This window comes from Canis lupus, chromosome 1 (genome assembly GCF_048164855.1).
Source record: "Canis lupus baileyi chromosome 1, mCanLup2.hap1, whole genome shotgun sequence".
Taxonomy (NCBI): domain Eukaryota; kingdom Metazoa; phylum Chordata; class Mammalia; order Carnivora; family Canidae; genus Canis; species Canis lupus.
The window spans coordinates 114,505,763-114,531,733 of NC_132838.1; the positions used below are offsets into that span (position 1 = coordinate 114,505,763).

The 25,971-nt window shown below is 60.1% G+C and overlaps 1 protein-coding gene across 4 annotated transcripts in view; it reads right to left on the reverse strand.

Annotated features, from left to right (window-relative positions):
• Window positions 1-803: 803 nt before the first annotated feature.
• PAK4 (p21 (RAC1) activated kinase 4) overlaps window positions 804-25,971 on the reverse strand; it is a 43,101-nt gene continuing 17,933 nt past the window's right edge. For 2 of the 4 annotated variants that reach the window (XM_072778447.1, XM_072778463.1), the window contains exons 2-10: window positions 11,361-11,434; window positions 9,833-10,091; window positions 6,599-7,057; window positions 5,969-6,406; window positions 4,570-4,703; window positions 4,221-4,347; window positions 3,105-3,230; window positions 2,232-2,366; window positions 804-1,799 (exon numbers count right to left, since the gene is read on the reverse strand). In XM_072778447.1, coding sequence (XP_072634548.1) covers window positions 1,644-1,799; window positions 2,232-2,366; window positions 3,105-3,230; window positions 4,221-4,347; window positions 4,570-4,703; window positions 5,969-6,406; window positions 6,599-7,057; window positions 9,833-10,036 — 1,779 coding nt within the window. In that variant the 5' untranslated portion in view covers window positions 10,037-10,091; window positions 11,361-11,434 and the 3' untranslated portion in view covers window positions 804-1,643. Of the gene's footprint in view, window positions 1,800-2,231; window positions 2,367-3,104; window positions 3,231-4,220; window positions 4,348-4,569; window positions 4,704-5,968; window positions 6,407-6,598; window positions 7,058-9,832; window positions 10,092-11,360; window positions 11,435-19,997; window positions 20,178-25,971 lie in introns of those variants that run through there. The other 2 variants (XM_072778457.1, XM_072778472.1) reach the window with 2 other exon arrangements.

Below are 25,971 nucleotides of genomic sequence, written 5' to 3' on the forward strand. Positions count from 1 at the left end.
TGGCCAGCCCTGGTCGCACACCGCACACCCGGCTCCCCATCTGGGGTGGGTCATGTGACGCTGGGGAGCGGGAGGTGTGGCCCAAGCCTGAGTCTCTACAGGTTTCCTGCCCGGAACCAGGCTGAGGTCCCAGGCGCCCGAGGCAGGGGGATCGCTGCTCACTCTGCCGCTGTCCCCAGGAGGCCGCTGCTGCCCCCACACCCGCCACCGCTCAGGTTCTGGGGGAGACCCACACAGTCCAAGCTCAGCACCAGCCTGGGGCGGTCAGTGCCCAGAACACAAGGGCGGCGTGGTCCCCTGCGTGTCAGCCAATTCCCTTCTCCCTCAGGGAGACCCAGGCTCAGGATCTGGAGGGAAGGCCAGTGGGTGTCCCTAAAGCTCGCTGTTCCAGATCCATCCACCTTAGCCGATTCCTCAAAAGCCCACCTGCCCACTGACCAATTTCCTACCATCAGCTCAACAAGCATCATTCCTGAACATGCTCAAGACAACCTCCAAAACAAGCTTCCAGCAAATCTCAGATGTGGCAAACTGGGCATCATGGCACACGGACTCCGGTAAACCGGCTCTCTGCAGGCCAGGGGGCGGGCGAATCAGGGTCCCATGTCGCGGGCATTACTGGCTGCTTTGACCTGGGGCTTGCCCCCCACCCCCCGACCAGACACGGCTCTTGCCCTACATGGGCTGGGATCTTGGGGCTCGCCAGGCCTCCCTCCCTCAATCCTCGGGCCCTTCTCCCCAGTTCCACACCGAGATGGCCTGGACAGGGAGGGGCCCCTACGCACTACACACACACACACACCCCCGAAACAAGAAAACGATTTAATTGTAAAACTAACTTGAGGGGGTGGGGTGGGGGTGGGGCTGCGCCAAAGGGACAGGAACCTGATTCTTCAAGCGGTGGTTCTGTCCCTGGGGCTGCCCCGTCTGTCCCCAGGTCGGGACAGGGGCCAGAGTGTTATAAAATGACAATATAAATAGACTTCTAGAAAAGAGGAGGCTGTCCAGGTGCAGTAGTCATCTGCAGAGGCTGGGGATGGGCGGGAGGCCCTGGTCCCCGTCTCCCCAGCCAGCCACAGAAAGGGGGTGCAGGACATGGAGAAAGGCCACTCTTCAGACATTCATGATCGACCCCCGCAATGGCTCAGGGGGGCCGGGGGCTGCGCCGTATGTCAGGCAAGGCCTCAGACACCCACTCGCAGGCTGGAGGACAGAGCAGCTGGACCTTCTGCATGGGCGTACGTGCACACACTCACGCACGCACACACGCACCCCCCTTTCGTAGTGTTCTCTCCACCCACAGCAGCCCCCACTGCAGATGATTTCCAGTGATGGGGGGGCCGCCTGTCCTTCCTGGAAGACAGGAAGACGCAGGGAGGGACTGTCCCGGAGGGTGGGGAGTCCGGGGACCCTTGCTTGCTCCCATGAGTCCCTGTGTTTTGTTTTGTTTTGTTTTAAAGTCACAAAATCAAAGCTGGAGTTCAGTAGTAGGGTCCTGCACACTCCCCCACCCCTGGCCAGGAGGGTGGTGCCACGTGGAGCATCTCCCAGGCTGGGAGGAGTGGGGGCCGGCCCCCTACTGGCCTGTGGCAGGGCAGGGGTCACCCGAGGGGCTCTTTGGTTCAGGGACAGGGCACTGGGCCTCATCTGGTGCGGTTCTGGCGCATGAGGGGCACGATGCTGGCGGGTGGGCCCGCTTTGGCCAGGAACGGGTGCTTCAGCAGTTCAGCCGCTGTGGCCCGCTGGGCCGGGTCACGCACCAGCAGGCGGTCCAGGAAGCCCTTCAGGGATGGTGACACCTGCCGGAAGGTGGGGGAGAGAGTTGGGGGGAGGGTCTGAGTGCCGGCTCCGCTGCTCACTTGCCATTGGGCCTCAGTTTCCTCTTCTGTCAAATGGGCTGACAACATCCACCATCTTGGCAGGGGGCCAGGAGGGCCCAGGGTCTAGAGCTTGGCCCCAAGTCCAAAGACCCCAGGGGCTCATTTCAAGGTTTGGAGGAGGTGACAGCAGCGGGACCCTGGAGGTGCCCCGCCTCCCCAGGTGATTCGTCTGTCAGGAGGGCTCCTCTCAGGGCTCTGGCTGTGCTGGGTGTGCTCAACCAGCCAACCGAAGTACAACCACGGTGGGGCAGCGGTGAGGGCTCAGGGGACCCGTGGGGACGGGGAGTGGGGAGCCCAACACAGATGAAGTGTCACCTCCGCCACACCACCCGCCTGCCAGGTGGGGCGCACCTTGTGCAGGTTTTTCAGTCGGGGTGGCAGGTTGTCCCGAATCATCTTCATGGCTTTGAGGGGGGGCTCGTTGAAGTAGGGGGGCTCCCCATCCACCATCTCGATCACCATCACCCCCAGAGACCAGATGTCCACCTGTGGTGGGGAAGGGACGTAGGGCCGAGCTGCGCGGGGCCGGGCCAGGGTTGGGGGAAGCCACGCAGGGCTGGCCCCTGGCTCTGCCTCTGCCTCCCTGCTCCTGGAGCCCTCGGGCCCCAAACACCCTCTCTTGACACCCAGCTTGCCAGACCCGCACACCCCTCCCCCAGGGAGCCCTCTGAAGGGTTCTGCCCACACAGCGCCCCTCCCTCCCTCGGTCTGTGGATCATCCGGGGCTCTGTGACCAGCCGCCTCACCAGCATCGCTGGGACAGAGCAACTGGTTCACGAACAGGCACGTGACCTGAACTGAGCCCACCAGAGTCCACTCTAAGACTTTAACCAAAGTAACCGGGAAAACCGTGGTACTCCTAGGCAGGGGGACGTGTCCCAGAGCTGCCCGGCCATCTCCGCCCTGACAAGGGGAGCGTCTGCCCAAGTGAAGACTACACGGGGAAAGTCAGGGCTGGGGAGGGACAAGGCACAGGATGGCTGGGCCTGAAACCTGTCACCTGCCCCTGACTTTACAGCTCTTGGGACCCGGAGCTTCCACATTTTGAGCTGGTGTTGTCAGGGCACTGGGCCTGGCTCATCGGTGATGATGCATGCATGCCCTACCTCCTGCACAAAACCATCCCCAGCGACCCATTCCCCACCCTGAGCCCCACTCCACCCCCAGGCTCCCACTGTTCCAGACTGTCACAGGGTAAACCAAGCCCGGCCTGCTCCAGCTTACCTCTGGCCCATAGGGAAGGCGAGAGATGAGCTCTGGGGCCATCCAGTAGGGCGTGCCGACCAGTGACTTCCTCCGTGGTACCTCCTTGCTCACCTGGGCGCAGAACCCAAAGTCCGACAGCTTCACCTGCAGCAGGGCACAGGCAGTGGGGGTCAGGGGTGCTGGAGGTGGGAGGGGGAGTAGAGGTGCTCACCTAGTGAACTCCCCTGGCCTTGGACGTGCTGGGGCTGCACTCTGCGGCCTAGAGGCTAGAGCCAGACCACTGGGTAGGTCCACAGCCCCCCAGTAGGGGGCCCCCAGGTGTGTCACTTCCCCAAGGTCACAGGGCTGCCTTCCTGGCAGGGTCTGCCCTGGGGCTTCTGGTGGAAATGAGTCCTACGGTACCAAACACGGTGTGGGGACTGAGACCCCAGCTGGCTCCCACAGCCCCTGTCCTGGGCCCCTGCGTCCCTGAGCGCAGCCCTGCCCCCGAGGGTATGAGGGGTGTGGCCTACTCTGCAACCACCACATGGCCAGACCCACGCATTTCCACCTGTTTCAGGGCCATGGGCCCCTTTCCGATTCCTGAGGATTCGTATGGATCTTCTCGCCCCCAGGAAACACACACACACAGCCTGCACACAATTTCAGGCTCACGGATGTCCCCCAAACACACCTGTGGCCAGTTCAAGGTGTTCATGGACGCCAACTGACTCCCAGGGAAAGAGCCCAGCCCTACCCGGCCCTCTGCTGAATGGCTTAACTTTCCTGGGGGAGGGCAGGCAAATCACCACAAGGACCCCCTCCCACAGGAAAGCACGCCCACCTGGGAGGCTCATCCAGGGAGCTCAGAGACAGAGTCTCAGGCTGGAAGTCAGGAGACAGGAGTGGGGGCCACGGCCACCCAGATGCCTTCCACCCTCTCTGGGCCTGGGGTTGGACTCCAGTTCCCACATCCCGTGCAGAAGGCAGAGCCTCCACCCGCCTGCCCCCCCCGCCCAGCCCATGAGCAGGTGCACGGAGCCCCCCACTGACTGGGGAGGAGCAAACCGACTCCTCAAGCCACTGAACTGGGGGGGTCAGAGGTAGAGGGGAGCCAGGGAGAGGCAGGGAAGCCCGAGCCACCCTGCTACTCACTCTGCCGTCGTGGGTCAGCAGGATGGAGTCACTCTTGATGTCGCGGTGGATGACTCCCTGCGCGTGGAGCACAGACAAGGCCTGCAGCACGGCCAGGCACACGGCGGCAATCTGCTCCTCATTCATCCTGCGCAGGGTGGGGGTCAGCAACGGGGGCCCCGCCGGGGAGGGGAGGGGGGAAAGGCCCCGAGGGGGATGCAGCCCTTCTGCCCCCCGAGACACGGTCCCACCCCCAGGGGTCTGAGGGGACTCCATCCTGTCCTGGGAGAGGTCTGAGGGGACATGGGGGACGCTGCAGCCCAGAGACCCGGGGAGGCAGCAGGCCGGGTGCCCGCCTGCCCAGCGGTACCTGGTGTGAGTGACGATGTCGGTGAGGGCGCCGCCCTCCAGGAACTCCATCACCACCCAGAGCTCATCCCCGACCAGGTAGCTGTTGTACATCTCCACCACGTTCTCGTGCTGGTAGTCCCGCATGATCACCACCTGGGCACCGGGCCGCGTCAGCGCCACCAGCCCCTGCCTCGAACCCAGCCACCAGCCGGCCACCAGGCCTCCTGCCTCCCCTCCTTCCCCGGGCTTGGGCTCAGCCTCTGCGCAGGCCCAGTCCCGCTTGTCCCTGCCACTCACTGGGGGTTTTCCTGGACTGCCCTCCCCCGTGCCCTAGCCAGGAAACCCTGATGCCCACATTTAAGGGTGCACTCCCCCACACCCCATTTTCTGATCCTGCTCCCTGACCAGTCCTGAGCTCGCCTCTGAGTGGCCCTGCTGACCAGGCTGGTGTGGGGAGAGGGCGGCGGGCAGGGAACGTGTAAGCACGGGGTTGAGACGGCAGGACAAGCAGGTACCAGCCATGGGCAGAATCAAAGGCTGGGGGCATGGACTTCAGGGGCGAGGAGGCCTGGCAGGGCAGCCTGGGGGTGGTGGGAACACGACACTCGCAGGGGTTCCCTTGGAGTGCTGACGGCGCAGCTGGAGCCCTGTAGTATTTGGGGGGCAGGGGATGGGTTATGGGGACAGCTGAGGGACCAGAAGGCAAGAGGCAGAGTGTAGACCACCTCCAGGCCTGACAAGCGGAGACTCCCGTGTCAGAGTTCAGGGGCTGCTTCCAACAGATTCCTCCGGGGCAGGAGCCAGGAGTCTGCCCCTGTAACAAGCTCCCCGGCAGACGCTCCCAAGAACCAAAGCCAGAGATTGGACAGAACCAAGGACCCTGATGGAAGCCCGACCTCAGAGGCCAGGCCTTTACCCTGAGGACACGGAGGGGCGGGGCAGGGGAACTGCCAGGGTCAGTAAAAGAGGGAGCGGGCATGGCAGGCCTGCATGTCCAAGAAAGCCCTTTAGCTGCTGTGTGGGGTTACCCCGGGGGTGCCCATGAGGCAACCCAGGGCAGAGCCGAGTAGGAGAGGATGGGGCTGCAGGGAGGCTAACGTGCTGAGCCAGGGAGCCAGGGGAGGGGCAGGGCCGAGGGAGAAATTCTGGGGGTCAGTTTGGGACTCAGTCACAGAGGGGCTCTGAGGAGGCCAAGAGTGTGACAGAGATGCAGTGGTGGGTACTGGGGGTGATGGCCCGGGCAGGTGTGAGCAGTAAGGAGAGGAGGCAGCTCAAACCCAAGCCCTGGGAACCCCCAGTGCTGAACGGTCTTCTCACACCCTCCCCCTGATAGGGCCTGGACCAGCACTGGCCTCAAAACCAGCTGGGGGAGGACACGAGGAGGGTGAGACGGGGGTGGGAGGGGGCCCGGGGCCCACCTCGTTGAAGAGCAGCTCACGCCTCTGCTGCTTGCGCAGGTCCATCTTCTTGACGGCCACCAGCCGGCCCGAGCTGCGCACGGTGGCAATGCACACGATGCCCGTGGAGCCCTCGCCGATCTTGATGAAGTTGTCCAGGTAGGAGCGAGGGTCGCCGGGGTCCACCACCAGCTGCAAGGCGGCCCGGAACTGCTCGTGCGACACTCGCTGGGGTTCCCGCTGTGGCGAGCGGGGCCCAGGGGGCCCGGGGGCCGGGGGGCCGGCAGGGGCAGCAATGGGGCGGGCCTGAGGGGCCAGCTGGGGCTCAGAGGCATGGGGGCCCAGCACTCCCGGGCTGGGGGGACCGCGGGCTCGGGTGGGAGGCCGGGAGGAGGAAGACTGGGGGACCGCCAGGCCCCCTGCCGAAGGCCCGTTGGGGGCCAGGTTGTGAGGCTCCCCCTGCAACAGAAGAGAGAGGTGGCTGTCAGTGGAGGGGTGGGAGGGCCAGCTCTGCTCCCTGCGTGGGACAGACACATGGTGGTCAGGATGGAGATGGACGGTGGGCTGGGCACAGGCTGGAGTTGGGAAGGGAACAGGGGGAGTCTTGGAAAAAGGGGCAGTGGAAGGTCCTGGGGCAGGGGGGTTGGTTACCTGGGCACCCCGGGCCGGGTGGTCCGTATCGGCCCTCGGGTACGTGTTAAAGGGCCGACCAGCTGCCACTCTGGCCCCACCGGCCAGACCGGCAGGTTGAGGGGTGCCGACGTCAGGCCCAGAGAGGGGGCGTTTGTCCCGGGAGGACTCTTGGGGTCCCCCTGAGCCCTCCCTGGAAGACTTGGGCCTCTTCTCTGGCCCCACCCGCCGCCTGTCGCCACTGCTGCCACCCGCCTCGCTGCGACCGGCGGCCCGGCCTTGGCTGCCCGCCTTCTCTGGGGCCCCTCTGGCCGTGCTGGCCGGCTCTGCGGGCATCCCGTTCTCCTGGCGGGCACGGGCAGGTGGCGGTGGGCTGTCTCTCCGCAGGGAGTTGGAGCGCGTCACCGACATGTTCTCAAACTCGTCGAGCAGCAGCGTGAGGGCCCCATCCTTGGCGCCTTTGCTGCCACGCACGATGGTCTGGGGTCCGGGGCAATGGCGGGATGGGGGCCGGGCAAGGAAGAGGAGGACACAGGACGTGTATCCGACACACAAGGACAGGACAACACAACACACACAGAGACAAGACAGAGACGGAATGAAGAAATGCCATGGGGTGATGATGGGGCTGGGCAGGTGGGGGCAGCACCAGGGAGGCCCCTGCAGCCCCTCCCACACCACCGGGATGTCCTTCTCGCAGGGAGGAAGCCAAAGGATTAACCTCCCACGGGTCAGGCTGTCGCCCCTGGGCTGGCCAGCCCTCCCCCCACAGAAGCATCCCGTCTTTTCTTCTATTCTCCAGGCTGGGGGCCGGTCTCTGCCCCGTGGGCAGGAGAGGAAGGAGCGCAGAGCCCACACCACCCCATAATCAGCCCTGGAGAGCTGCAAATTACACGATGCTAGGGCCAGGGCATGGCTTGGACTTCCTCCTCTGCAGCCTGCCGGCTGTTAACCCCAAACCCATGCTCTGTTTCCCTGGAAGCCAAGGGTGGAGTACAGGAGAGTTGGAAAGGACCGCAGTGCAGGAGTGCCCTGGGAGCAGTGGTGGCGAATGCGAATTCCCATGGGGCCCGGTGGATGTACCGTGTGTCCCTAATCGACCCCAGCTCCAGCTGCTGAGTCTACCACCCTGATCCAGGTCATGGCCACCTCTTCCCTTGAGTACTGAGTCAAAGCTCCAGGGTTCCCCCGTCCCCCCTGGACTCAACTCCAGGCACACAGGGCTCCTCACTGCTCCTCAAACATACCAGGTACTCGCCCACCTCAGGACCTTTGCACTGGCTGTTCACTCTTCCTAGGACACCTTCCCCCAAGTATGCCCATAGCTCCTTCCCCGTCCTCCTCTTTCAGGCCTTTGCCCAAACTCAGTTTCTCAGGGGGAAGCTTTGGTTGACCACCTGGACTCTAAAACGGCAGCCCCTAACACTCCCTATTCCCCCTCCCTTTCTTCTCTTTCTCTGGAGCACCTGAAACCAGCTGCCATGAAGCACGCGTACACTGACCATCGCCTGCACCCCCCCACCACCCGTGTGTGATGTTCATGAAGGCAGCTGTTGTATTTGCCTGTTTTTCTGCTCTTGCTACATCTTAGCACCTAGAACAGTGGTATGTATGCAGAGAGTGCTCAAGAAACACTGGCTGAACCAGTGAGGGAGGGAGGAGGGCTGGGAGGGGGCTGCGGGGAGCAGAATATGCACCCCTATCCCTCTGCTGTCCCTCACTGGCCTGCGGGGACGTGGGCCCAAGGCTGCCAGACATCCTCAAGCCAGAACTGCCCCCTGTACTGTGCACAAAACACCGATGCCACAAAACGCACCTCCAACCCCGCCAACCTTCCTGGGCCTGGCCACAAGCGTGGAGGCCCAGTCTTGCCTGGGCACCAGGTAACGCAAGGTAGACACCTGGTCAGACCCTAGTGCTGGAATAAGAGGCTGAGAAGTCCCTGGGGAACGGGGGCGGGTCTGGGAGGACCCAGCCAAGGGGAGATTCCCAGCCTAGGGCAGCGAACAAATACCCAGAGGGGTCCCGATACAGCGCTAGCCCACGCGCACCCTCGTGTGAATCAAGACAAGGTGCCTCCTCCTCCTGGCGGACACAGCCCAAGCAGGGCTCACCGCCGGTGGTATGGGCAGGGGTCAGATTTTAGGGTCCCCTAGGGAGGCCAGAGCCAGCACGGAGCAGCCAGGAGGCCAGCCGGGGGATGGAACTGAGTAGGGCTGGGGGGGGCCTGTGGGCCCAGAAGAGCCAGTGCCCCGTCCGCGGTGGCCGCCACCCCCTCAGCCCCTGCGATTAGTCAGCAGAAGCCAGAAATACAGATTTGGATGTGAAGTCTCTGCTGTTTTAAGCCGCGGCAAAGAGTTCAAAGTACTCAAAAGGCCGGCATGAGCTACCCGCCCCCGCAGCCCCGGCCCTGGCACCGACGCCCACCGCGCTGATCACGGAGGGCGTCCTCGGGCCACCGGGCCGGGCACCCGGAGAGGGGGGCTCAGCCGCAGGCCGGTCCCCAGGCGCTGGGCCCGCACGCCAGCACACCCGTCTCCACCCCAGAACAACCCTGGCCGCGTGCCCTCGGCCCTTCCTGGTTCCCACTGCCCTTGGGGTGAAGTCCGCGCTCCGGGCTGGCTTCCACGCCCTGCCGTGGACACGCAGATGGGAACGGGCTCAAGGGCCGTAGGCTGTGGAAACAGACCCTGGTTCAAATCCCCACTCCACCCTTTTGCTCAAGATGGCAGGAACCCCCCCACCAAACTAAAACACCTCCAGGGCTTTCCTCGGACAGCTTCCTCCCCTTTAAGCCCCGCCTCCTCTCCATCTGCCCAGGGACAGACGCCTCCTCAGCCCTCAGGGCTCAGCTCAGGTATCCCCTCCCCCCAAAGCTCACCCAGACTCCCTGGCAGCAGCTCCCCTGGGCCACCCAGCCAGACCCCCCTGACCCTGGGGGCCTGGCCCTTGCCCGAGGACAAGTTCCTGGTACTGGGGACAGGCACAGAGCCCAGGGAGAGGAGGCTCAAGACAAGGAGGCTGGTGGGGGGGTCTGCCATAGGGGTCAAGGTGGGGGTTGTGAGGCAAGGGGAGGGGTCAGCGGGTGGAGGGATCGAGGTTAGCACTGGGGGTGAAGATCAGGGTAGAGGGTTGGGGTGTGTGTGTCTGGCAGGCAGTGAGGAGGGGTCGGCCCCAGGGTCAAGCATGAGGTTGAGGGCGCAGGGGCACCCTGTGGGCTCGGTGTGGGGCAGGAGAGGCAGCGGTGGGTCATACCTTGGGGGCCCCGGGCTGGATGGAGGTGATGCAGGCAGGGTCCACCAGGGGCTTGGGCCGCCGAGCCGACTCCTCGATCAGGCTCTGCCACTGGCGGGGCAGCCCCGTGAACTTCTGCTCGTGCTGGTCGAAGCCCGTGTGCACGCGGTGCTCGAAGTTGGATGGCGCGGAGATCTCTACTCGCTTCTTCTTCTTCCCAAACATGGTGCCGAGGCTCTCAGCACCACGAGGGCGCAGACTTGGGCTCCTATCAGCAGGCCTGCGGGAGGGGGCCGCTCACCAGAACCCGGCCATTTCTCTCTGCTCCTCTGACCCTGCCCTGGCCCTGCCCCTCCTCATCTCCTCCTTGGTCTCCCATCCCCCACCTGCAGCCCAAGGGACTCTGTGAACCATCTAAGTGGGGCCGAGTCCTTCCTGCAGCCCACCCCACACGACCTACCCCTGTCACCTCTCTGCTTTCACGTCCCTTTCACTCACACTGGTTTTCAAACCTCAGGGCCTTTGCACTGGCTGTTCCCATCTCGTGGAACACTCTTCCCCAGTATCCACACATGGCCCCCTCCTCCTTCCCCTCCTGTAGGTCTTAAGAGTTGTCAGGCGAATCTTTTCCTGACCACCCCCAGTGAAAGAGGTGCCCCGCTAGCCTTCCATCACATAGCTTCACAGCATGTTTAACTTCTGGAAGTTCTGCTGTTCATTTCTTGTGTTTACCAGTTTGATGTCTACACCCCCCAGCCCTAGAATATCAGCACCGCATGCCAGGTCTCATCTGCCCCATGTGTCCGTGTCGTGCCCCATACCCAGCACAGGGCCTGGCCCCAGTCCATGCTCAGTGACTGAGTCCTTTGGTGACTTGTTCGACAACTGCTTACACAGTCCCCTGTCCTATGCCCGGCCTCTGGGAGCCTCATGGCAACACTCCCAGTTGTTGTTTTTTTTTTTAATGTATATTTTTTTATTGGAGTTTGATTTGCCACCATATAGTATAACACCCAGTGCTCATCCCGTCAAGTGCCCCCCTGAACACTCCCACTTTATAGATGAAGAGACTGAGGCTCAGAGAAGGGAGCTCTTCACTGGGAGCACACAGTGGGAAAGTCCCACCGCGCAGCAACTAGCAGACAAGACGATCCCCGTCTTTAGGGTCTGTGGTCTCTAGGTGGATACTTCGGAAAGTACCAGGCACCATATAAATGCTCAATGGGAGCCAGTTGTAAAAGCGAAGGGGCCCCAGGGGCGATGGTGTCCCACAGGGAGCGCAGGGCGGTGAGGGGAAGGGGCGTCAAACGGCCAGGGCCCAAATCTCGCTCTGCCGCTTACTCTGTGTGACTGTGGGCAAGTGACTTAACCTCTCTGTGCTGCTGCCATGAGGATTAACAGGGTTGGCAGGAGCAGAGCAGGGCACGGAGTGAGGGCCCCGTCCACGTTTGTGGCTCTGATCATCAGGAGCACTCCTAGCAGTGTCCGAGGGAGGAGGGGCCCCAGGTCCCGCTCCCGTCCCACACAGGAACCCTGGGGTCCCACAGACCTGGTGTGATGCTGGCTGGGCTAGAAGTGCCCTCGGGCAGGTGATGTCTCCTCTCGGGGCCTCGGGTTACTCATCTGTAAAATGGGAAGAACATATTCACGCATGCATTCATTGGTCACTCTGCTCTGTGCCCAGCCCTGTGAACTTGCTGCTAGGGACACAGTGGTGACCAAGATCGCCTCCAACAGCCCAGGGTGGTCAGGGCTGTGGTCAGGAGAAGCTTCCCCGAAGAAAGGCTGTGCGAGCTAAGACCCAGAGGATGAGGGGAAATGCACTGGGCTGGGATCTTTGTGGGTTCAGGCTGGTTCCCTGGAGCCTGGCACGGTGCCCAACACAGGGTCGGCCCCAAGCTCAGTGAGTCCTGTGACCTACTGAGGGCTCTCTCGAGCGTGTCCGGGATGCTGCCCTCCTCCCTCCCTATTCCTTTCCTGTGGGAGCAGCTCAGTGAGGTTACAAGAGCCAGCCACCCCTCGCCCAGAGGTAGGACCATCAGTGAGGAGCCATCTAGGAGAACCGGTTTGGCAGCAGGAGCTCAGTGGGAGGGGGTGGGGATCCAGCAGACAACTTGTCTCAACTGGTTGGGGCTTCATGGGCAGCAGGTGGCCAGAGCCAGGTCCGGCCAGGGCTGCTCTCGCAGATCTGGTCACCCCTGTTGCTCTGGGGCCCCTGGCTGCTGGCATGTGGGGTGTGACAGCCCTGGCCAGGATGTAGGCCCCTTTGCCTCTGCCCCCAACCAAGCCAGGAGCCCCTTCAGCGTCTTCCCCGGGTCCAGCTCGCTGCATGCAGCCCATCCCTCCCTCCTAGACTCCGCTCCCTGGCCCCCACCCACCCTGTTCTGGCTCCCTGGCCTCTCTGCCCTCAGCTGTCCACCTCTCCAGGACCGGTCCTCGCCTTGTCTCCACAGCCAGGCTTTCACCATCCTCCTCACTGTCACCCCAGACAGAGCTTCGCCTCCACCTCCTCGCTGTGTTCCCAGATGCGCCCCCACCTGGCCCCAGGCCCAGCTCACCCCTCATCTCGGCCTCTCACTCAGCCTACCCTTCCTCCCCCAGCAGCCCACAGCCCCAGGCACCACGTCACTCCGGGGAGTCGGATTAGCCACGTGACCCCTCACTAAGCTCCAGGGAGGGAGGGGCGGACCCCAAGGTGGGAGGAGCTTGGCACCAAACGGTGTGGGCAGGCACAGCCTGGACCCTCACCCACACACCCCAAGGCGCCTCTGCATGCAGCAGCCAGCCCCCTGTTTATCCTGTCCTCCAGGCCTGTGACCCTGCAGGGGAAGGGGACCAGGGACACACCTCCGGATATCTGCCCGGGGCCACCCCTTCCCTCTGGGCACCGCATGGAGAGAGGCACAAACAGAGGAACTGACCGTGTTTATAATGATCCGGCTCCAGCTCCAACCTGGGGCAGCTCCCAGCTCTCCCGGCTCCCTCACCAAGCCACCCCCCCTCGGGCCAAGGCCCCCAGCTCCTGATCTGATGGGGGCCACAGAGGGGAAGGCGGGGGAGCTGCAACACAAAGCTCGGTGCCTGTGCCAGGAGCCAGAGGCGGGCGAAGAGGGGCTGCTGGGGCTCCCCTGCAGGCTCGGAACCTGGGAGTCTGGCTGCTGGGCCTGTGCCACCTCACCTTCTGCCCTTGGGAGCCAACCAACCCACCCTGGGAGCTCACTGTGCAGCGGGGGCCTGCAGCTCGGCCACCCTGTGCCTCAGTTTCCCCTGTTAAAGAGGGTAACGCCAGTACCTGCTTCCTGGAGTCCTTAGAGGAGTCCCAGTTAGAACGCCAGGCACCCACGCAGTAAGGCAGCGCCCAGGAAACGAGGTCACCATTCTTACGGCGGGAGCTGACACTCGCTGAGCACCCACTGTGTGCCGGCCCCTCTTCTAAGCGCCCCACGCATGTGACCGACGAGGAAGCAGCCACGACGAGCCCCGCGTTACAGCCAAGGGAAAACGAGGCACAGGGAGCCCACAGCTTGGCACAGAGTGGACCTGAGGCTCCGGTCTGGGAACCCAGAGCCTATGCCAGGCCGGTTTTCAGAAATAAAGGCAGCGGTGCCCTCAGAGGGCCAGGCGTGCCAGGCTCTGCTGGCCGCCCTATGCCCCCAATCCCTCTTCCCCTGCACAACTGACCAGCCCCAATTCACAGATGGGGAGCCTGAGGCCCAGAGACAGGAAGCCCCTCGTCCAGGGCATCCAGCATTCAAACCGGGCAGGTGGGCACCAGAGTCCAGGCTCTTACCTGCCTGGCCTGCCCTGAGGGCCACGGGGACGCCACTGCTTCTGTCACAGTCACCATCATCTTCACCTCCGGGTGCCTTCCTTCCTCCCTCGCCCTCCTGTCCATGCCCATACTCTGCCCTTCCTTGTTTTTTAAATTTATTTATTTATTTAACTTCAGAGAGAGCAAGAGTGAGAACAAGAGAGAGAGAGAGAGAGAGAGAGAGAGCGCACAAGGTGGGGGGGGGGGCAGAGGAAGAGGGAGAAGCATGACACGGGGCTCAATCCCAGGACCCTGGGATCACGACCTGAGCTGAAGGCAGACACTTAACCGACTAAACCACTCAGGTACCCCTTGTTTTTTTTTAAGTTGATTTACTTATTTTTTGTAATCTCCACTCCAACGTGAGGCTCGAATTCATGACCCCAAGATCAAGAGTCACATGTTCATCCAACTGAGTCAGCCAGGTGCGCCCACACCCTGCCCTTCCAGTCCTGCCCTGAGCCCTCCTTGGGCTGGAGGTCCCTACCTCCTACCTGACCTGTCCCAGCCCCCCAAGGGCAGTGGGAGGCAGCACGTGCCCCCAACCCCATGGCCCTCTATCTCCTTTTACCCTGGGCCTTCGGGAGGACAATCTGCAGGGGTACAGGTGGCCACACACCAGTCCCCGCCACCAAAATGTGCCTTTCCGAGGCTCAGCCATGGCACTGACATCGCTACTGCCACTGAGAGGGACCCTGCAACTCTGCGCAGATGCACTCAGCTCATGGACTCCCTATGACCTGGGGAGGGGGTGGGGTGGAGGTAGGGGTGGGGGCAGCTATTCTCATTTCCTTCTCGCAGATGTGGAAACAGGATTACAAAGGTGAAATCTCTTGCACAGGTTACCAAGCGGAGCTGGGCCTAGAAGACAGTTGGATCCACTAAAGAGCTGACCTCCCGAAGCCTGCTGGGCCCCGAGATGCGTCCCTGTGATCCCCCTTGCTCGTTTTGCCCCAGCCACATGGGCCTCCTTGCTGCTCTTCAAACCCCAGACATGTCCCCACCTCAGGGCCTTTGCACTGGAGGCCACCCCAGCTGCCGGAAGCTCATTCTCACTGATGTGCACATGGCTCCCTCCCACATTCCCTCTACCTGCCTCGGTGTTCAGATAGCCGTGCTCCTGTCCTGTCCCCTCTACGCCTTTTCCTTTGCACCTGGCATCCGTCTTGCTCCCCACTGTACCTCAGTGTCCGCAACACGGCCCAGCCCACCCGAGGCACTCAAGGAACCTCTGGTGAATGCACGGACTCATCTGTACCTGCTGCGCTACATCCCTGCTCAGACACCGATTCTGCCCAGGTGGTCCTTAGGAAAATCCTGGGAGAGGGTGAAGCAGCCCCTCAGACAGAGGGAGCAGGGGGGACACCGGCCAGGCCACAGATGCCTCTGAAGTCCAGCATCTGATCCCAAGAGCACAGGCACATTTTGCGTCCAACTCTGAAACATTCACTGCAATTTAAAAAACTCTTTTAACTTATTTGACACGCGGGACAGGCAGTTTCCAACGTGTCCTAGTCAAAGCTTCAGGTTTTCTAGTCACCCCTGCATTTGCTTGTTCTACCCTCTGAGCTTTCCTGGGACGTAAATGATACCCACCCACCCACCCACCCACCAAGGAAATCAGCTCTGGTAGAAAAGCAAGATCCACTTGTGTGAGTATGACAAAGCCACCGGGCGGGGGGGGGGGTGTGCATGCATGTGTAAAACTCCTTGCCTCCCCCCAGGCTCTGAATCAAGCTGCTCCCCTGCAGTCTGGGGAGCCGCCGACCTAGTGGGAACCCAGGGGCCCAGGGAAAGAGCAGGGGATGTTCCAGGATCACAGTCTCCAAAATGAAACCCTAAATCAGGAAGGGGACCATGAAGGAGGGCTCACTGACCCCAGCCAGCACTCAGGGCTGCCACCACTGGTTCCCACTCACCCTCCTGCCAAGACTCACCCTACTAGCTCTGGGAAACCCCTTCCCACCTCAGTTTACCCTGTTGTCCCTGGCTGTGTTCTGACAATGGAGGGGGAGTCTGGCCTACCTTCCCAGCCCCCACAGAATCCTCCCTTAACCCCCCACACCTGCCCACCTCCACACCTTTGCTCAGCTCTTGCGTGCCCATCTGTATAACCCTCCGCCTCCCCAGTCCAATCTCTATTCCACCCCCCACCCTCCCACTGCTGAGCCTAGTCTCTCCAAGGAATCATCAGGGACCTTGACCCCAGATGCCACCACATGCTTTGGGTCTGACATGTGCCCGAGCCCCGTCCTTGGCCAACAGCTACTCTACCCCCAAAGGACCCCATCACACTCACACTCCCGGCCACTGTCAATGGCTACTGAGGGCTGATCTCTGCCAGGCAGGGGCTGGGGCTCACAGCGGCAGTCAGAAGCGCCGGAGCATCCCTGCCCTTGCAGACAGAGCTCGCTTCTAGGGGAAAGGAGACAGTCAATAAATGAGCTAAGTCAGAAAAGTCTATAGTAAGTCAGATGGTAAATGCTGAGGACATACACAAAGCAAGGATGGAGAGGGCTGAGGGTGAGGGGCAGGAGAGGTTGGAATTCTCAATGAGGTGGTAGGGGAGGGCCTGGCTGGGAAGGTGACCCTTGGCTGGGACCCCGGGGGGCGTGGGGGGAGGGAGCCACGTGGATGCAGGGAGGAAGAGTCCGGGCAAATGTCCCCAGCTGGAACGTGCTTGATGTGGTCAGAGATGGAGCTGGTGCAGGGCAGGAGGTGGTCGGGGCAGATCGTGCTGGGACCTGCGGGCCACGTGGACAACTCTGTCCTTTCCCCGGGTGAGGTGGAGCCACACAGGGGCTCTGAGCAAGGGAAGGGACGTGGCCTGACTCAGGCGTCCACAGGCTCCCTGTGGCCATGTGGAACCCAGGGAGGTGGAGGACGTGACAAGCCAGCGGAAGATGGGGGTGGGCAGGGCCACGTGGGGGCTCTGGAGGGAGAAGTGGGCGGGCTCTGGGCATGATGCAATGGTCCAGATGACAGGACGTGCTGCGGACTGACCCCACCTCTCGCACTGGCTGCAGCAAGAGCACCGCGGGGGCGGGGGCTGGGTCCGGTCTTGCCCATCACCGCGTCCTCAGCCGCTGGCCTGTTCCTCTGCCCTCTCCTGGCCCTGTGCATCCCCTAACACGTTACAGTGATGAGTGTGCCCATTGTTTCCCACTAAGCAGGGGCTCGGCGCAGCCAGGAGCCCAGCACCTAGAGCGGGCCGCTCCTTCTCCACACCTGAGCGGATGGGGGGACAGGCACAGGCTTTGGTGCTGACTCGGGCCCTGGTCTGTGCCAGGCATGCAGATCAGGCCAGGCTGAGCCCTCCCCACGGTACTTGGGTGAGTGGGCAAGGAGGGGTAGTTCTCTTCCTTCTTGTTTCCCAAACCAGAAAACTGCGGCCCAGACAGGGGAAGTCACTGCTCAGGGCTGCCCAGCAACCACAAGGTGCCTACCCTGACCCACAGAGAAGGCCTCTGCTCCAGACGCAGGACCCTGGACGCTTGTGGGACAAGAACAAGGGCAGAGACAACTCTACTGCTTACAACCAGAACCAAGATCAGAAAGGCTGCCTTGGTTAGGAAGGACCCAGGAGCAATGTTAATAAACAAACAGCTCTCCCAGGCCTTCCCACTTGGATGAAATTTCCCCCTGTGACCTACCAAGGCCCTGCCCAGATGGACTCCGCCAACCTCGGGACCTCATCCCTTCTTCACTGCAACTACGCTGGCCTCCTTTTTAGTCTTGGATGCCTCAACCTTGTTCCAGCCTCAGGGCCTTTGCACCTACTATTTACTCTGCAGAGAGCTGCATGGTTCGCCCTTTCCTGATATTTGAGTCTCTGTGCAAATAAAACCTCACTAGAGAGGTCCTTCTTGATCCCTGACAACATCTGCACTCCTGCTTTTACTTCCCTGTGGCATTTACTACCATCTGACACGATGCACATGCAGACCTTTGGTCCCCTCCTCCCTCCCGGCCCCCAACAGGGGCTCCCTGAGAGCAAGGGCCTTCGTCTCATCCTTGCTGTGTCCTTGGCATCTAGAGCAGCAGGCACTCAGCAAATATTCATGGAACAAATGAATGATGCCATTGCCAAGTGATGGGTCTAGACCCCGAGGGGGAACAGGCAAGGGTGGTGGAGGCAGAAGCCTGCAAATCCTTCGTGCCCGAGCAGGAACTGGTCTGAGTCTTTAGAGACCAAACCTGGCTATTTGTTAATAAGTTGGCATATGTTCCAAATGCCACAAAAGGTGCCCCACTGTGATCCTATCCCTGGGCCCACCCCACCACAGGGAGGCCCACCCTGGCCACACGACCTCGGCTGGAGATGTGAGGAAGTGGCAGCCCATTTTGGCTACAGGCAAGAAGCAAGTCACACAGTGAGAGATGCCACCAGAAATTCACTGGTCCCCATAACGGGTAGAATCCCATAGGGTGACACAGATCCAGGGGCCACCCTGGCCTTGGGAAGCAGCTGGCATTGGCAGTCTGGGGCATGAGCAGCAGCCCTGCTCTCTCCATGTCCCAGCCAGATGCAGCGCCATCTCCCCACCACTGGGCCTTTGCACAGACCGTGCCAGAGCAAGGACTCGGCAGGCAGGTGGTGGTTAGGAGCAGGCTCCCCAGGCTAAGTTACCAGCCCCACCACTCCTAAGCTGTGTGGCCCTGAGCAAGTGAGTTAACAACTGAGGGTGACGATAGTCCCTATCTCCCAGGACCGTCTAGACGATCGAATGAGATGGCAGATGAAAAACATTTAGGACCCTGCCTGCCACCAAGTGGGTCCTCGCTACAGGTTACCCCACTGGCATTACCACTGCCAATGCTGCTGCTGCTGAATGCACAGGGGAAGGAAAGAGTAAACGAAAGGGATGCGGGGCATAGTCCTCTCCTGGCCAGAGCAGCCTTACTGTCTCACTGCCTTACTTACTTCTGGGAGCAGAACGGGCTGCACTGTCTGAGGACAGGTCTGCTTCTCCCACTGCACTGGGAGCCTCCCGAGAGGGCGGTGCCGGGGGCCCTCTCAGCCACCCTATGTCTCCAGCCCTGCCCAACCCGGAAGGGGCACAGTTCAGAGAGTGGGGCTGAATGAAGAGAAGGTATTTCCTGGGCCCAGCCAAGGGCTTCGAGCCCCCAGGGAGGCCAGGCGGCTCCTGGGGTAGGCCCACACTCAGGTGCCCCCTCCCACCAGGCCAGGCCCCACAAGGCCCAGACAAAAGGATACTGTTGGCTTCCTTCGTGCCCCTAGAGGTACCCAGGGTGGGGATGGATGCCACAACAAACCTGAGAGTGTGGGCGAGCCCCCAGGGACCAGGAAAATCAGATTAGACTTCATTCATTCTTCCCCGAGGCAGGACAGGAAGGAGGGAGGGGGGAACAGGCAGGAAAGAGGCTCCAGAGCCCTCCCAGGACACCCCACCCCTACCTCCAGCCCTGCCCCGCCATGCAACTCTCTGTTACACACACACACACACACACACACACACACACGCAGCACATGCACATGCACACATGAGCCCTAGATACTGAAACATATGAAGCTGCCCCACGGCACCCGGTAACAGCAGCCACACAGGAGCCTTGGCAAGGAAAGGACATCCCACCCTGAGCCTTAGTTCCTGCCTTTGGGATACAGGCCCCAGCGGAGTATGCCTGAGCTTTGTGGCATCCGTGGGAGAATGCGGGGGAAGCAGTCATCAGGAGGGGCCTGGCTCGGAGGAACTCAGGATGGAAAGGCCAGAACAATCGCACAGTCCACAGCTGGGTCCCCGAAGAAGCCGTGTGGACGCCTCCCCCGCCCCTAGAGGTGCAGGGACTCCCGAAAGAGACCCACAACACACACTGACAATATACATAGTACAGACCACCCATCACCTTGAAACACAGGCACAATCCCAGATGCTCCCTAGCTGCCAGACTTACCTAGAGGGGACGCCCCACACACCCAGGTACACTCCCCAAGACACAGAGTTAGACCACAAGGGCCACACAACCCTAGATCCACACAGAGTTAGGAAATGAGACCCCGCCACAGACACAGGCACACCACAGCCAGCTCCAGGCTCATCCAGGGTGGCTGGTGAGGCACAGCCCTCAGAACCACCCCCTGGCAAACCAGATCCCAGGAATGAGCTCCCATGGAGGCGGAGGCGCTCAGGGACCTGTGCGGAGACACGTGGCTAGCCCCAGCAGGGAGACACCTGCCCCTAAGCACATGGAAACACGGCGACCTCACTTCTGGCCCCAAGAAAGGTGTGGTCCCTCGAGCACGTGCTTCCACTGGCTCGGGCGGCTTGCTGTCCAGGCGGGAGGGCTGCCCTCCCACGCCCCGTGCAGTCCTCCCCCTTTCTCCCCACCTGCCTGAGGCCAGGCTCGGCTCACCTGCACCATCCTCCTCCCTTGTCCTGGGCCACCCTCCGTGGGATAGGGCAGCAGACTGACAGGCTTCCAGCCGTCAGAGCAGAGGATGGGGATCGAGGGGCTCCCCGGGGCCCTTGATGCAGGCGCCACCGAGGAGAGCTGGCTGGCTCTGCACCCCGGCCTCCCTGGCAGTGGGTGGTGCTGAGGCCCTGCCCTGGCAGGAGTTGTGTTCGGCTGTGGCTCCAGTCCATGGAGGGCGGAGGGCGGAGGTTGGGAGGGAGGAAAAGAGGGAAGGAGGGGCCGAGCCTGGAAAGCTGGGCCACAGGGCCACAACTGCCCCGGCAGAGGGAAGGGCCGGGCAGGGACCCAGGAGCAGGGGGACCCAAGCCCCAGCCCCTGCTTCGGCAGGGTCACCCCTCACTAGCACACCCCCGTGCCAAGCTTGGCACCAGGAGCCAGCGAAGTGGTGGCTCCTCAGCATGGGGCTGAGGACCTGAGAGTGGCTGGCAGGTTTGAAATGACAGCCTGGGCTGGGGGGCTGGAAAGAGGGACAGGGATTGGGGGGGGCTCTCTGATGTGGAGGGGTGGCTGGACATTCCAGGTTTGCTATATCTGCCCCCCACCCCGTGATTCCAGCAAGAATTCTGGCTCTCAGGCTTATTTCACAATGGAGGAAACTGAGGCCCAGAGAGGTTGAGAGGCTTGCCCAAGGCACCCAGTGAGGGGGGAGGGGTGGGCGGGCACCAGGCTTCCCAGGAAGGCATCTGTGCTCTTGACCTAGCTGCTCAGAGCATGAGGCTAGCTTGCTCAGAACCTCCATTCCAGAGAGAGGAAAAAGATGCTCAGACAGGGGGAAACCAGAAGGGGTGTGTGCACCCGCCCCACCTCTGCCTCATACCTCTCTCCCCCTCCAGATCTTACTTCCCCAGCAAAGCCCTCACTAGCCCAGGTCAGAGCTCCCAGTGTGACATGTCAGGGGACTTGGGGGGCCGGGGGGGTGGGGCTGCCTGGGTTAACACTATTCACCCTTCGGGCCCTGCCCCAGGCACCCTCTCCTCCAGGAAGCCTTCTCTGACACCAGGCTGGGTCTGGTTACCTCCTGTAGACTCCATCCCAGGGCTGACCCCTCCAGGCCACCCCATCTCTGACATGTCTGTCTCCTCCATTCGTTCACACATTTCCTGAGCTCCCAGCACCTACCAGGCAGGCCCGTTGGAGGTCCTGACAATTCAGCAGTTAACCAACTTGACAAAACTCCCAGCTCCGAGGGGCTGATATTTGAGTAGGACTGCTCCCCAACGGGCTGGGGGCAGGGGTGTCCTGTGAGTGGCAGGGACTAGGTTCTTGCAGGTGACCTAGGACAGGTGCCCAGTCGACAGTGAGCCCGTGAGAACAGTAAGCTAGTGGCCCAGGCAGGCAGGTGGACAGAGACGCCTGTGTCCTTCCCACTCCCCGGCTCTGGCACCTCTACCGAGACTACTCCCACTGCAGCCAGCTCCCTGAGGACTTTATCACTGGGACCTGGAGGACCGCACCAGCTACAAGGTCCTGGAAATCCCATCTCCCCTCCTCCTGTCTACCACCTGCCCACCAAGCCAGGGGCTCCCAGTCCGGCCTAGGCTGGGCCTGAGGGACCCCAGAAGTCCTGGATCCCAGGCCACTCCCTCCTCTCTGGGGTGGAGCACCTGTCAGGCAGCCACCCAGAGTGAAGCCAAGTGGGTGGGCCCCAGACCTTCCCAAACCGGACAGGCAGGTTTGGGCTCCCACTGGGGAGGCAGTCAGGATTGGGCAGTTTTGGTCAGCCCGGGGAAACCAGGTCCCAAGGGGAGGGGGCGGGGAGGAAAGGGAATGGAGGGAGGGAGCACTCTTCCCCCAGAAGTCGCAGTGGAAACAAGGGGTGCTCCTGGGGACAGGCCTCAGGAGCAGAGAGAGGATCCTCCAGGATCATCTCACACCGGGAACAGACTGTTATAAAACTTTGTAAACTACCCCCAAATGGAAACTAAACCAATAAACCCATGTAAAGTTTATCACTCGGATTCTCAACTATTGACACTCGGCCACACTGGGCTTCAATTCTCCCCTTCCTTTTCTGTCTGTCTGTCTCTTGATGATCTGAACACATGGTTCCAAAGCCAATGGCACCACAGGGTAAACAGTGACAGGCCAGCGCCCTCCTGGCGGCCCCAGCTCAGCCCTGGAGGCAACCTCTGCTAGTTTCCTTTTTTTCCTTTCTGAGAGAGCTGACACAGGCATGTGCGTGGGCGCCTATGCACACACATGCTTGCACACCTTTTGTAAAAAAAACATAAATGGCAGCACAGCACGCACACTATTCTGACCCTGCTTTCCCCCAAAACATTCCTTGGCTCCCCTGCACTCTTGGCGCCAGAGAAGCCTGGCAGCAAACGGACCAGGGGAAGACACACTCTGGGGACCTAGCAAATGCTCTTCCTAGAAAGTGCTCTCCTGGGTATGTACCCGAGCAGAGTAGCAAAACCCAGCCTGCTGGCCTCAGGGACACGCGTGGGGAAGTGTGCGTAGCACAGGCTGAGCCAGCTAGGGAGACTGCAACCACCCCAAGTGCTGGTCTGCGGGAGACAGATGATGACCTGGGATCTCCTGGCTCCACGGAACAGTACTCGACAGTGAGAATAAATGACCCACAGCTACATGTGAGTGACCGCCAAAAATGACGAAGCACTATCTTATGACTTTGTTTAGGAAAAGCTCAAAGCTAGACAAGATGAAACGTGCTGTTTAGGGCTGCGCCCAGGGGGGCAGAAGCCAAAGAGAAGGCACAAGGCAGTGAGGGCCTGAGGGGGGCTCCTGGGGGGGCCGGCACCACCTGCTTCTTCATCTGGGGGGCGACTATGTGGGTTTTCTCTTTCTAGTAACTGGTTATGCTACACATTCACACCTTATGCACTTTTCGGGGTGTGTGCTAACAATGTAAAATTGTGATGTTAAAGGCAAAGAAAAAAATATCTGCGTCTTAGTGATTTTCCAAGCCTAGATCTCTGCAAAGCGCTGCCGTGCTGCTTCAGCAGAGGCGTGGAAGGGTGGCTATGCCTGGAGCCAGTCCCCACGGGGCCAGATAGGTGCTTGCCAGCCTCTTGCTCTTACAAATGGTGCGCCACTGATACCCGTGTGCAGATGTCACTTCACAGGTGTGCCAGCACGGCTGTGGGCCACATGCCCAGAAATGGGCTTGCGGGGCCAGGATCATGACTGCCAAGCTGCCCGCTCCCCCGGCCCCATCTCCCCGTCCCCCCAGTCCCCACAGCCTCAGGGCCCAGGCTGTTGTCAAGCTCCTGGCCAGTCAGACAGGTGGAGCCTGGCTCCTCTGAGCCTTCTTTTCATTTGCATTTTCTTAGGATGCACATCCTTTCATCGTTATAAAAGCCATCAGAATTCCTTGCCTGCTAAGTGTGGCCAGAAAGCCTTTGCTTATTTTCCCACGGGGGCCAGGGAGACCTTTGTAAAATCCAATTTACGCCCCTCTCCTACTGCAACCCTATCAGGGCCCACAGAGCTAAAGCTACCTCCTCCCCAGGGACCCCCAGGCTCTTCCAGCCTCTCTGGGCTCATTTCCTCACCTTCCCTGCCACCGGTCATGGGTGCCAAGGGCACGCAACCTCCTCCTTCAGAGATCCTGTCAACAGAAATCCAATGCACATCCACCATGTGCCACCAGAGCTGAGGCTGGGGTGTAGCACGGTCCCTGCCTCGTGGGGCCTCTAGTCACGATCGCACAAATGAAATGTGAAATTCCGGCAGAGAAGGGCTGGCTGCAGGGATGAGAGTGTGGTGGAGCCGGGCCAGGGAGGGGCAGGAGCCAGGCCGGGGCGAGCCAGGGGAGCCGAGGTGTTAGGGACAGGCCTGCACTTGGGAGCTAGAACGCTGGCTGCCCTGTCTGCGGAGGACGAGATCGAGGTGGCTTGAGTGGGTGTGGGGACAAGTGACAAGATGCAGCACTGCTCCCGGCAGCTGATGAAGGCAGCCAGGAGGGCGGGCCACTGAGAGAGGGGGACAGACCGCAGCTATGTCTGCCAAGAAAAAGTAACACTTGTTGGTGAGTCAGATATGGGGGCTGAGGACAAGGCAGGTGCCGGGGTGACCCTGAAACTGGGTAAACCACAGTGCCACCTTCCACAAGGGGGAGCCTGAGAGGATCTCCCAAAATGACAGGCCCCAGACCCTAGAATAGCTCTGTTCGGGAACAGAAGAAAGTGGAGGCGTCACTCCCCCCTGCCATGTGAAGTCCCACCTACACAGCTACAGCAATCAGACAGTGTGGATAAACACGAGGGTCAGTGAGCAGAAGAGAGAGCCCACGGACAGACCCCCACAAATATACACACTGGGTTTTAAAACCGATTTTTCTTCTTTGCGGTGAAATATACACAATATTTATCATTTCGACCGTTTGTAAAGCACATAATTCAGTGGCTCTAAATATAGTTTTGCAGTGTCGTGAACATCGCTGTCTACACCCAGGACTTCTTCATCATCCCCAACAAAAACCCTGCAGCTACTGAATGACGGCTCCCCATTCCCTCCTGCCTCCCAGCCCCCGGTAACCCCTATTCTCCTGTCTCTGAATTTATTTATATACCTATTTCAGGTATCTCACATAAGTGGGAGCTTACAATGTTTCTCCTCTGTCTGGCTTATTTGACTAAGTGTAACGTTTTCAAGGTCCATCCACTTGTAGCATTTTTCAAAAGCTCATTCATTTTTATAGCTGAATAATGCCCTGCTGTCTGTATCTAACACATCTTGTATATCCACTCACCTGTTGATAGACACTTGGGCTCCTTCCACCTTTTAGCTAGTGTGAATGATGCCATCACCACCGCGGAGGTACAAGTATCTCCCCAAGTCTCTGCTTTCAATTCTTTTGGCTATTTACCTAGGAGGAGGACTGCTAGGTGATTCGGCAGTTCTATATATAACCATTTGAACAACACCACACTGCTTTCCACAGCGGCTGCACCATGCTACGTTTCCACCCCTGATGCATGAGGACTCCATCGATACCTGTGATTTTCCCTTGTTTTGGAAATAGCCATCTTCATAGGTGCAAAGTGGTATCTCATGGTGGTACCTTATTTTCTGGCGAAAAAGTATAAGCAACTGGATGGAAAAAAGAGCATTTTCCACAAACAGGTGCTGGAACTGCTGGATAGCCACATGCCCCAAAACTGCACTTTGATCTTAAACCGCATGCTTTGCACCAACGTGAACTTAATATTGGATCACAGACTCATATGTAAAACTAAAAAACCTTCAGATGCCAATTAGCCAAACCAACCCTTAGGATCTAAGGCCTCGCACAGAGTTGTTAGACTTGATACCAAAAGAGCCATAAAAGGAAAAATTAATAAAGTAGATCTCATCAAAATTAAAAACTTTTGCTCTGCAAAAGTCCATGAGAGGAGGAAGAAAAACAAAACAGCTATGGATTAGGAGACAGTATTTGCAAACCTATCTGACAAAGGACTAGTATCGAGGAGAGAGAAGGAATCTTCAAAATTCAACAATACCCCTCCCCCCAAAAAAAACAGGTAGGAAATGAGCAGAAGGCATGAGGAGACATTTCACCAGAGATGATGCACAGATGGCAGATGGGCCCCTTCGGCCATGAGAGACAGGCAAATTAAAGCCACAATGAGTTATCATTACCTGCCTAGTCGAACAGCTTAAAATTAAAAAAAAAAAAAAAAAAAAAAAAAAAGCAACACTAAATGCTGGTGAAGATGCAGAGAAACCGGTTCATTCGCACGCTGCTTGGGGGAATGTAAAATGGTACAGCTGTAACGGTTTGGCAATTTCTTTACACATGCAGCTGCCTATACTGCCCAGCAATTGCACTTCTGGGTATTCATCTCAGAGAAATAAGTTATGTTCACACAAAAACCTGTACCTAACTGTTTATGGTAACTTTATTTGTCATAGCCCCCCACATGGAAACAGCCCAGGTGTCCCTCAA